Genomic DNA, 12,838 nt, shown 5'->3' with positions numbered 1-12,838 from the left:
CTACTGGGAATCTGATCTCTAATGCACCTTTGGGGCTGGCTCTGAGAAACCAGCCAGAGTTCCCAAGTGGGGGCAGGGTCACTGGGTCTCCCCAAAACCCATTATTTTTTTTTAATTATTTATTTATTTTGCGGGGCAATGGGGGTTAAGTGACTTGCCCAGGGTCACACAGCTAGTAAGTGTCAAGTGTCTGAGGCCAGATCTGAACTCAGGAACTCCTGAATCCAGGGCCCATGCTCTATCTACTGTGCCACCTAGCTGCCCCCAAAACCCATTATTAATAATTATTTTCTCACAATGTGAAGTGGTTGAGGAACTAAGTGATTACGATGTTTGAGGGAGAGTCAGTATGAATGTCAAATTCTCCTGGGATGAAGGAGGAGATGGAGAGGGGAGAAAAATTGTGAACTAGGGACTGAATTCATTGAGGAAAGAAGGGGAGTGACCTTGGTAGCTAATAGCTGGCAGGATTTTGATTGGGTGGTAGATATGAACAGAACCTCCAAGGAAGAGAGGATACTGAATATAAGAGGAAGGGGGAAAGTCTGGAAGTGGTAATGGGGAGCAAGGAGTATTCCAACTCCCCCACCTCAACCACCTGGAAAAGGTGGCCAAGGAGGCTCTGTCATCACAGGGGAACCAGGTTCTAGTAAGCTACTAGACAAGGAATGGGAGAGGAAAATATTTAAGTTGAAGTGAAGTTTGTTGCCTGTGGAAAAGGCATTCCAGAGGGCACGATGGGTGGGAATCTCAAGGGGATGGGAATGAGGAATCGGGTGGTGGGGGGGGAGGAATGGAGCTTGGTGATGATCATCTACAGGAGTTCAGTCACTGGAGTGAAAGGGAATGTTCACCATAGAATGGAGGCTACCACTTCTTCCCAGTAGTTTGGAGATGGGGCTGGAGGCAAGTGCAGTGTTAGATAAGAGGCACACAGTGTGAAGGGAGGTCCTGCTTCACGAGGCCTCTCCCTCCAAAGGCTGGAGATTAGGTAGAGAAAGGGTGTAGCTGGAGATGGACGTTGTACCTGCACAACAGGAGAAAGAAGTCCCCTTCCCCACCACCTTTGCTTTTCTTCCTCAGAGGACTGGTGCAGTTACAGATGGAAGGCCAGGAGTCAGAGGGCAGGCTGCTCCTCTTTGCACGGGAGGTTCCCCACGTCCCAGTTGGGAGATGGAGCTGGTAGTAGGAGGTGGGGGTTACCTTGTCCCAGCACAAATGGAAGGCATTGCTTTGAGGTGGATGAAAAATGACAGCCAGGCCCCTGGCAGCTTTCCTTCAGGGACACACTGCACCCAGCAAGAGGGAGGGCACAAGGCCCTCCAGACGTCTGAGGGCTTCTTACCCAAGGAGGCCACCTTCGAGGTGGCCACAGGGAGAGGTCGACTCCCTACACGGGGAAGTCCTTTCAGCTGATGGAAGATGCCCAGCTTCTTTCCTTCTGGGGACACACTGTACCCAGCAGGAGATGGAAGGCACAAGGAGCAAACTCCTCTCCTCACCTGGGAAGGCTGGCAATGAGGCACCAGGAGAAAGTGGACCTGAAGGTTTACAGATTTATTATAGATGTATACATATATATGTACATGTATTTATATACGTACACACACAAGTGAAGAAGGATAAGGTCAAAAGACCTCAGTTCAAATCCTGTCTCTGAGAAGATCTGTGTGATTTGGGATGTTATTGAATTACTCTGGGCCTCAGTTTTCTTATTTGTAAAATGAAGACTTCTTCATTTTAGTTGGACCATGAAGAGAGTTCCAGATCTTTCATCCCCCGGCTCTTCTTGATAAAACTCAGGTCTTTGCTTTAAGTCCTCTTCCCCCCCATCCCCCGGGATATTTTGTTTATTGGTGGGGGCTGCTTTTGTTCTGGCAGGGGAACTTGGGATCAATCACAAGATGCTACTCACTGACTGAGATACTGAGAAGGGACTGGAAGTGGTAGCTTTAGGAACATGGAGATAATGTTCAATGTCCAGGAGACCCTTAAGCATTCCACAAAGGCAGGCATGAATGTCTTCAAAGTTCACTTTGGAACTTGATTGGGTTTTGAAGACTTTGCCTTCCCTGTACAAATTAGTGTGTATCCACTTTGTACATTGTGTGTATGTATCTACTTTGTACATTGTGTATGGGAGGCACTTCTCTGATAGACTATACACTGTTTGAGGGCAAGTACTGTTTTGTTCATTGTCTTAGTATGCCAAGCATCTAACACAGTTCCTGGCACATAGTGGGACTTATCAAATACTTGTAGAATGAATGAAGGACAATTCATATCTGAGATTGCCTGTTGGATGTTTCTAAAAAATGTTCATATTTTAAGTACTCGTGTACAAATTATCACAGGTGTTGCAGTGGATAGAATGCCTGTCCTGGAGTCAGGAAGACCTGAGTTCAAATCTGGCCTTAGACACTGTGTCTGTAGCTGTGTGACCCTGTACAAGTCACTTTACCCTGTTTTCTCAGTTTCCCCATTTGGAAAATGAGCTGGAGAAGGAAATGGAAAATTTCCTCAGAATCTTTGCCAAGAAAATCCCAACTGGCATCCTGAAGAGTCAGATACGGATGAAATGATTGAACAAAAAAATACTAATTACCTTGTGACTCCTGGAGAAGTAGAACCTTTGTATAGTAAATTAACTTAAAATATTTTGGTTGCTCTAGCAGCTAAATTTGTTATAGTGTATAGCATGGCACCTTACCTTACTACATTTAGGAAGGACCTTAGTAAAAACAGTACTTGTTATATGATTGTTGAATTGGCAAACACTAGTTTTCTCACTGAAAACTCTTGATTTTTTTTTTTTACTGGTAATGAACTAAACTTCGATTTGTTAAAGTTCTAGTCAAAATTTCTTAGTGATTTTGTTGTGTTTTTTTTTTTTTAAGATCGTGGATTATAAGCTTTTTTTTTTTTTTTGCAGGACAATTGGGGTTAAGTGACTTTCCCAGGGTCACACAGCTAGTAAGTGTCAAGTGTCTGAGGCTAGATTTTGAACTCAGGTACTCCTGAATACAGGGCTGGTGCTTTATCCACTGCGCCACCTAGCCGCCCCTCTTAGTGATTTTGTATGAATTGGCTCCGATTAAATTTTCTGGTTTTCAAATAGTAATGATATATTATCCTAAGTTCCCACTTATAATAGGAAAATTGTGGCAGGGAGTGTGTGTTTCTCTGTGTGTGTGTATGTATGTATATGTGCGGGGGGGGGGGTTCTATTTCTATTAAGAAAACCATATCTCTTTACCTAAGATGGAATTAAGGTATTTTCTTGGTATTATAACTACTAATAGTTTACTCTTGCTAATGCTGCTGTTTCCAGGTCATAACTTTCTGTGAAACACTGAAAACACTTTAAAATTATTGTAGCCTATGTATGGAAGTGGCAGAATACATTAAAATATTAATAACTGGGGGCATCTAGGTGGTGCAGTAGATAAAGCACGGGCCCTGGATTCAGGAGGAACTGAGTTCAAATCTGGCCTCAGACACTTGACTCTTACTAGCTGTGTGACCCTGGGCAAGTCACTTAACCCTCATTGTCCAGCAAAAAAATAGTCAGAATCAGAGGAGAAAGACAAGTATTGGGAGAAAATTCACTGTATTTAAAACTTTACTAAAATCTTTAGCAAATTGATACAGACCCTTTAAGATTAGCATTCACTAAGAATCATATAATATTTCAGAGTTGGAAGGAACCCTAGCAGTTATCACCCAGTCCTCTTCCTATCGATAAAAGAGTGTTTTCTAAAAAATATGAGTGTTTGTTCAACCTTTTCTGGTAGATTTCCAGTGAGGAGAGAACCTGTTGTCTTATGAGCTGATGTGTTTGAGTTTTGCATTGCTAGGAAGTTCCACCCTCTGGGGCCAGCCATATGAAACCAGGATGAAATGACCATACTCTTGGACCCAAAGATCCCATTACAGGTATATACTGCAGGGAGATGAAAGACAAAAAAGAAAGGTCCCACATACACTAAAATATTTACAACACCACTTTTTGCAATGGCAAGAAACTGTGACCAAAGTATATGCCTACCATTTGGAGGATGACTAAATATGTGGTAGAACATGAATGTAATGGAATCTTAGTGCCCATTAGAAATGATATGAAGAATTCAGAAAAGTATGAGAAGACTCAGATGAACCAATGCAGTCTTCATGCCTTTGTCTGCCTGTCCTCATGTTGAGAATGTACTGCCTCCTTATTGCACCCTTAGAGATATAGTCCCTCTTTTTGTTTGTTTTTGTTTTTTTGTTTTTTTGTTTTTGCAGGGCAATGAGGGTTAAGTGACTTGCCCAGGGTCACACAGCTAGTTAAGTGTCAAGTATCTGAGGCTGGATTTGAACTCAGGTCCTCCTGAATCCAAGGCCAGTGCTTTATCCACTGCGCCACCTAGCTGCCCCCCTCTTTGTTTTTGCAGGGCAATGAGGGCTAAGTGACCTGCCCAGGGTCCCACAGCTAGTAAGTGTCAAGTGTCTGAGGCCAGATTTGAACTCGGGTCCCCCTGAATCTAGTGCTGGCACTTTATCCACTGTACCACCTAGCTGCCCTAGTCCCTCTCTTTGTACTACATGAAGCCCTTCATAATACTAGTCATCTCCATCTCAAACTTCTTTGTATCAGGCAACAAGGTGGTATAGTGAACACAGCTTTGGACTTTATGTCAGAAGTCTTGAGTTCAAATACTTCCTTAATATACTTACTTGCTGTGTGACCCTAAATAAATCACTTAACCTGATTCAACCTGTTGGGGTTTTCGGGGTTTTTTAATTTGTAAAATGAGGTTAACAATAGCATTTCCCGGGGGCAGCTAGGTGGCGCAGTTGATAAAGCACCAACCTTGGATTCAGGAGGACCTGAGTTCAAATCCGGCCTCAGACCCTTGACACTAGCTGTGTGACCCTGGGCAAGTCACTTAACCCTCATTGCCCTGCAAATCAAACCAAAAAAACAAAAACCAATAGCATTTCCCTCACAGTGTCATGAGCATGAAATATGTAAAGCACTTTCCCAACCTTAAAGATCTTGGTTCTAGTTATTAACCACTTTGCACTTTGTATTTATTAGCTTTATATCAATTCTGCACATATTGTTAGATATACTTAGTTGGCTCCCCCATTAGCATGTACGCTAATTGCAAATAGGAACCGTTTTTATCTTTGTACTTGTATCCCCCATGCTTGGCACACGATAGGTCCCTAATAAACACTGATTTATGGTAGAAATCAGAACCAGCAAAACAACATATGCCACAACAGAAATACAAACAAAACCCCCAACACTGAATAATTAAAGCTTGTCCCTGGAGAGGAGCTGAGAAAAGGCACTTCCTTCCCTCCATTGAAGAATCCAGGGGCAAGGGGTGGGGAATCTGGCATGAGTTATCAGGGATGGTCGATAGGTTGGCTGATTTTACTGACCTGCTGCTTTCTTTTAAAATCTTTGTTATGCGGGCTGGATGACTCACTGGGCAGGAGGGACATATTGGAAAATGAATGTGATGTCAAAACACAAGACATCCCTAAAAAATTAAGGTCAAATAAAAACACGAACTTAATGATTTGGAACAGCTCCACAGATTGTGGAATATAGGCACACACAAGGAGGAAGGTGAGTATGAGGAATTTAGAGAAACTGGGAAGACTTCTCTGAAGAGATACAAAGTTAAGAAAGCAAAGCCTAAAGAATAATGCACCCAATGAGTGCAACAATGTTAATAAAGTAACCGTTCAGAGGCAACAGAAGTCACTTTTTTTGACTTGTCAATGTTGAGCTCTCATCAGAATTAAAGGCCGGGTCCCTCTTTTCTGTTAGCAGCATTCATTCATTTGGGAGAAATGGATTTTGTAGAGGGCTTGTTTTGATATTTGTTGGGAAGCGTCTTCTTTCAAAATAAAATGTTAATAAATATCTTTAAAAAGTAAAACACCAAATTTGCTGAAGTTGATATCCTAATCATAGGGATTTTAAAGGCCAACTGATCAACAATAATTTATTAAGCTTGTAGTTTGTGCTTTGCACTGGGGACACAAAGAAAAAAAGTATAACAAACCCTGCCCTCGAAGCTCTTACAACCTAAGCAGAGGAAGTACCTTAATAATGTTTTTTATATATATATATATAGCACCTACTATGTTCCAGGCACTATGCTAAGCACTTTATAGTTATCTCATTTAATCCTCACAATAACCCTGGGAGAAAGGTGGTATCATTATCCCCTTTTTACAGATGAGGAAACTGAGGCAAACAGGTTAAGTGACTTGGCCAGGGTCACACAGCTAATAAATGTCTGGTCTAGGTTATGAACTCGGGTCCTTCTGACTTCAGGCCCAGCATTCTATCTACTGTGCCACAATATATACACAAATAGATACAAACTAGATAGTAATTTTCGGAGAAAGGCACATATATCTGGTGAAATCAGGAAGTGCTTCATGTTGGCATCTGAGCTGAGGTTAAAAGGAAACTGGCCAGTGTAAGAGGCAGAGTTGGAGGTGAATGCCTTCCATCAGTGCCACGGACTGCGTGTGGGAGATGAAAGGAAGGCCCCGTGGGAGTAAACAGGGAGAGAAGGCCAGTTTGATCAAGGAAGTCACATAGAATAATCCTGGAAAGGAAGTTGGGGTGCCAGGTTGTGAGGGGTTTTCAAGTCAGATCCAGGAGCTCATATTTGATCTTAGAGGTTATGGGGAGCCAAAGAAGCTTAAGGGGTAGGAGAGTGACTTGGTTAGGCCTGCCCAGATATGCAGAGGAGTATGAAGAGATGAGGTCAGGAGACTGAATAGGGGGTAGGGGTGTGGTGAGTATACTACAATTGTTCACTGAGATGATGAGGGTTTGGCCTAACGTGTTGGGCGAATGAGCAGAGAAAAGGTGTGAAGGCTCTTTGTGTGCCTTAGAAAAGTCATTTCACTCACCAGATCCTCAGTTTCCTTCTTTGTAAAATGGGGATAATGGTTATTCACACTAGAGTTATGGTGGGAATGTGTAATTGTAAGCTCTGGTTATTATTTTTATAGGAAATCAGGTTTTTTTAAGAAGACATATTTCTGGGACAGCTAGGTGGCACAGTGGATAAAGCACAGGCCTTGGATTCAGGAGTACCTGAGTTCAAATTCAGCCTCAGACACTTGACACTTACTAGCCGTGTGACCCTGGGCAAGTCACTTAACCCTCATTGCCCCACAAAAAAGAAAGAAAGAAAGAAAGAAGATATATTTCTTTTACACAAACAAGAACAATGCAACCAAGATAAGAAGGAAAGCAGAAAATTGGGGGGGAAAGTTTTATAGCAAATATCTCTGATAAAGGCTTCATTTCTCAAAAATATATGGAGAATTGAGTCAAATTTATAAGAATACAAGACATTTCCCAATTGATAAGTGGTCAAAGGATATGAACAGGCAGTTTTCAGATGAAGAAATTAAAGCTATCAACCTGTGGAAAAAAAGCTCTAAATCACTGTTGATCAGAGAAATGCAAATTAAAACAACTCTGAGGTGCCACCTCACATCCATCAGATTGGCTAATATAACAGAAAAGAAAATGATAAATATTGGCGGGGATGTGGGCAAAATGTGACACTAATGCATTATTGGTGAAGTTGTGAACTGATCCAACCATTCTGGAGAGCAATTTGGAACTATGCCCAAAGGACTATAAAACTGTCAATACCCTTTGATCCAGCAATCCCACTGCTAGGCCTGTATCCCAAAAGCATAAAAATAAAACAGGGGAAGGACTCATTCATACGAAAAATATATATATTTATAGCAGTGGCAAAGAAGTGGAGGTTGAGGGGATGTCCATCCCTGGGGAATGGCTGAACAAGTACTGGTACATGATTGTAATGGAATTCTATTGTGCTATAAGAAATGACAAGCAGACACATTTTAGAAAACCCTGGCAAGACTTCTGTGAACCAAAGCAAAGCAAAGTGAGCAGAACTGGGAAGAAATACACAGTACCAGCCATATTGCATGATGATCCATTGTGAATGACTTAGCTCTTCTCAGCAATACAGTGATCCAAGACTGCATCTGAAGGACTCGTGATAAAAATGCTATCCACCTTCAGAGAAAGAACTGATGGAGTCTGAATGTGGATTGAATCATACTATTTTTCGCTATGCGTGTGTGTGTGTGTGTGTGTGTGTGTTGGGGGCGGTCTGTGTCTTCTTTTACAACATGACTAATATGGAAATATGTTTTGCATGACTGCACATGGATAAGCTATAGCAAATCACCATCTCAGGGAGGGGAGGGAGGGAGAAAATTTGGAACTCAAAATTTTTTTTAAATGAATGTAAAAATTGTTTTTACATGTAATTGGGGAAAAATGAAATATTAATAAAAAGACACATTTTCACTTGTGTCATCTTTTGTTTATCCACAGGTGGATGAGCCATCCTTCACCTTATTTGCTGGAATGTCACATCACTGAACATTCCCCCCATTTGCTTTATCTGGTAAGGAGATTTTGCCCCCCATCTTCTTTGCTAGTCCAGAATTTAGTTCTTTGCTTGCAGTCTCATTCCTCCTTTGGCCTATGATTAAAATCCAAAGGGTATAAGAGAAGTGGCATCCATTTTTGGAAGGAAGGGTAAGGCAAGGAAATCAATAAGCATTTACCTGGCATCTAGTATGTGCCAGATACCATTAAGCACTTTATAAATATTGTCTCATTTAATTTTATTCTTACAGCAACCCTGTAAGGAAGGTACTGTTGTTATCCCCCTTTAATAGTTGAAGAAACTGAGACAAACCAAGGTCAAATGACTTGCCCAAGATCACACAGCAAATAAATAGCTCAGTTCTGACTCCAGACTATTTAGTTCTGTAATCCACTACACCATCTAGCTGCCTAAGTATTCTCTCTCTCCTTGTTTCTCTTTTTATGTTATTGTCATACACACCTACACACTTATTCCCAATAATTACCACCCTCAGATGTATGTATATCTGCATTTTGTCCTGGCTCTGGGATTGCCTATATGTGGGGAGCTCTGGCTGAATGAAGGTTGGCATCTCCTCTGGAGTTTACAGTCTTAGAGGATTGTCCAGGACCCTGAAGGTATAGAGGACTTGTTTTCTTTTATGTTTCCTGCAAGACTTGAATCCAGGCTTTCCTGACTTTAGGTCTGCTTCACACGTGTGTGTGTGTGTGTGTGTGTGTGTGTGTGTGTGTGTGTGTGTGTGTGTGTGTGTATGTATGAACCTTGCTGGGTTTTTTTCCATTTTCTTCCCAAAAAATCATTTTGAATTTGAACCGCTTTCCAGTGATGGGTAGTTTTCTTAAATTACGTACCATGATTTTTCGTTTGTACCTTCAGAAAGCTGTTGTTACACTGGTTTAATGTATTCTAGCAATATTTCACTGCTGAAAATGGCTATTTTCCCCTTGATTATATAAATGTACTCTTTATTTCCAACTTGTGTCTTTCACTCCTTCTCCTTATAGGTTTTTTTCTCAAGGAAGAAAAGATGGGGAATAAACAAACAAATTGCCGTCCCAATTACTTCTCACGGTTTCTACCTGAAGAACAGGCTGAGATTGATGGATTGTTTACTGCCATAACAGGGGGTTTGGAGACGATATCCTCTGGAAAGAGCAAAAAACCTTTCCCAATCCCTATCTCTTTGGAGATGTTACAGGCAAGAATAAGAGACAACTCTTGAGTATTCTGGAGTGGAGTTTTCTAGTTTAACGCATGACTTTGTGCTATGGTCAGACTGGAAGAGCCCGACCATAGATGGGAGCCAACGTGGCAATTGATATGTTTTGTGTTATAGTCACACTGTGTACAAAGTTACTTTTGATTGTAGATAGGTCCTATATCCTGGTAATTTCACATCAGTTCCAGTGAAATAAGGAAGCAATATATTTCAGGACCCAACTCAAGAATAACTGAATGCCAGCATCCTGCTTCCTCATTTTAATCTCTGGGGGCTGAAAGTTCTTTATCTGTGCAACAAGAGCGTTGGACTAGATGCCCTTTAAGGTCCCTTCCTGTGGTCCTATAACTAAACAATTATCAGCCTCTTATCGTTTTAGGAAATTGGTCATTGACTGTTTTCAGTTTCTTTGCCTGGCCAAATGGGTGGTATTTAGTTACTCTAGTAAGTCTGAAGCCTGACTAATAACCAAGGTACTCAGGAAATATCAGCTTCAGGGTATTAATATGCATTTCTAAGGAGCATATTCAGATCAGATCAATTCTATTTCTTTTTTTTTCTTTTTTCTTTTTCTAAAGTGAGGCAATTGGGGTTAAGTGACTTGCCCAGGGTCACACAGCTAGTAAGTGTTAAGTGTCTGAGGCCGGATTTGAACTCAAGTCCTCCTGACTCCAGGGCCGGTGCTCTATCCACTGTGCCACCTAGCTGCCTCTCAATTCTATTTCTTAAAGAAATAATTATTTGTTAATTGATCTTTTTAAAACCATCAAATAGGGTAACAATAAGTTGTGTGATATTGTTAAATTTTGCCACTTTGATGCACAATGAGAAAGCAAATCAAGTTTACTGAGAAGGTATGTAGTCAAGGAAATCCCAATCAAGAATACGATGAGGAGAAGAGAAAAATCAAAAGAAATGACGGTTCTGAGGGAGTAAAGTTTGTCTGTGTGCTGATTTCATGGGTGGTCATCTTTGATTCATATGGCTCTCACTCCATGGAAAGAGCAGCAGGTTGTATTAAGAGTGATGAATGCAGCACATTGGGTGTTGGGAGACCAGTTGTAGGTATTGGTTTGGAGTACATGAGCTACTGGCAGGCAAAAGTCCAGTCTAATTCCAGGCTCTTTGGCTGTTTTGAGTCAAATCCACTTTCTGGCCCAGCCTCATTTCCCCTTTTGGGGTTTCTTTAACTTTTTGTTGCCAACAATCCCAGAAGCCTGAGAATATGATGACATTGGAGCAGTGACTAGGAAAGGCAGGTGGGTTATAATCAGCACCAAAACAGACACGTGTAGCCCTGGCTAATACTGCTAGATTTTCTCATGTGGCTTGGGTGACAGGAAGGTCTAGCTGCTTTGATCATTTGATGACTTTAGGGTCTCATCACTCTGAATACTCACTCAGAAATTATAGATTGAAACCCATTCCTGTCATCTTCTCCTCTTCAGTGCGATTACTCACAAATCTTCTCAGTGGCGTTCCTCACAACGCCATGTGGAGGACCTTCTTACAGATCTCTTGACATTGTAGGGATACCAGCAGAGCACAGGGGCTGGATGTTGTTTCTCCTTTGTTTTGATCACATCCCCCATTTTTGGATCATACATCTGACTTCCTTCATGTTGCTGCTTTTGTGCAGTTAGGAATAGGATGTAGCTTGCTTCTGATCACCATGTGCCTCTCTGTTACCCTTGAGTCAATCCATAACTTTAGCGACTGTAGTGTTACATCACTAGTAGCCCTACAGCAGCATTTGAAAGAATGTTGGGGCCATTAAAAACAATGCAATCCCGTCCACTATTCTCATCTTATCTGGTTCTGGGCTCAGTTCATCCTCCACTTCTAGTGCTCAGCCAAGATCTACTGACTGATGAATGAACTTTATGGGCTGTCCATGCAACTGAAAATCTTCACTGGACAGTAAGTATTATTCTTTTTTCCAGGTTAAAAAAAAGTAGATGGTAGGTAGAATTACTCCTTTAGGAGGCTCGGCAGTATTCTGGTGCTGTGTCGATTACTGCAATGTCTTTTATAAAAAGGAACATAGAAGATTTCGCCATCTATGGGGAATCCCTTTTTGATTTGGATACCCCTGTGACAATGGTAAGCACGTTCAGCAAATTCTCTTTTGGAAGTCATCAGCAGACTTCTCTACTCTTATTCTCTTGTGAAACTGTAGTGATGTGGCCTATCATAGAATACAGTTTATGAAACTCACCTGTTTCCTTCTCAGATCTACTTTAAGGATAGGCAAAGTAAACATATGGGCCTATAGTTATTTATTTTCTCCATAGCCATTTTTTTAAAAAGCAGTAATTGCATTGCTTTTTCCCCCCAAAGCCTTTTGTATTTGGTCTTCTCCCCATGTCAACCCCAGGATCAATCTCCTGTGTGTAGGCATCATCTAGTCTTAACTGTTTTTTCACCTTCCTTTTCTTTAGTATCCTTTCTACTTCCTTGTACAACATCTTGGGGACTCTGCTGTCCAAATGTGGTAGCTCCGCTTCATTAATAGAGAGGAAAGTTTGTCATAGAAATTTTTATAGAGCTTTTCCATTTTTAAATGTTTGTCTTCTGCTTTCTTCCAGTGTCATTCTTAAATGCACTTGGGTTGATCTTGGGAGATCTTAATTGGGTTGCTCACCAAACTTTCTGTGAGCTTGTTCCCCCCCCCCCCACTTCTTCATGTTTTTTCAGTATGAGATGGAACTTGTCACAATCTCAATTGATGAACATTTATTAATTAGCACTGTGCTAATCTGCCAGCATTTTCCTCCCTAAGATTTTTTAAACAGGTTTCTATTCTAAGTCTTATCTGTGTATCTTACTGTTTGGAAAGGCAATAACAATAAATTTCATTTTATTTCATGCTTTGTGCTTGTCATGTCTAGTGCCTCCTGACTTTCTAATCAAGCAAAATACTTTATAATAGATAGTACATAATCCTTATATGTAATTTATAAACCTTTACCCTGTCTTTATTTCTTACCTCTGAACCATGTTTTATCCACACCTACTGTAGAAATTCAACAAGGATTTAGCTACCATACTGTTCACAGAGAAGTATTACGAAGAATAGAAAAACAGTATCTAATCTCATTTTCTGGGAGCTTAGAGTCAAATTGAGTAGACAGCTTTTGTGGGTGAATGA

General features: G+C 41.1%; 1 protein-coding gene across 4 annotated transcripts in view; it reads left to right on the top strand.

The window, feature by feature from the left end:
• MEAK7 (MTOR associated protein, eak-7 homolog) overlaps positions 1-12,838 on the top strand; it is a 43,985-nt gene that overhangs the window by 9,486 nt on the left and 21,661 nt on the right. For 2 of the 4 annotated variants that reach the window (XM_043987444.1, XM_043987443.1), the window contains exons 2-3: positions 8,408-8,482; positions 9,474-9,666. In XM_043987444.1, the coding sequence (XP_043843379.1) occupies positions 8,412-8,482; positions 9,474-9,666 (264 nt within the window). In that variant the 5' untranslated portion in view covers positions 8,408-8,411. Of the gene's footprint in view, positions 1-8,407; positions 8,483-8,961; positions 9,086-9,472; positions 9,667-12,838 lie in introns of all 4 variants that reach the window. The other 2 variants (XM_043987445.1, XM_043987446.1) reach the window with 2 other exon arrangements.

This window comes from Dromiciops gliroides, chromosome 2, assembly GCF_019393635.1.
Source record: "Dromiciops gliroides isolate mDroGli1 chromosome 2, mDroGli1.pri, whole genome shotgun sequence".
NCBI lineage: Eukaryota > Metazoa > Chordata > Mammalia > Microbiotheria > Microbiotheriidae > Dromiciops > Dromiciops gliroides.
This window is presented reverse-complemented; position numbering and strand designations above follow the sequence as displayed.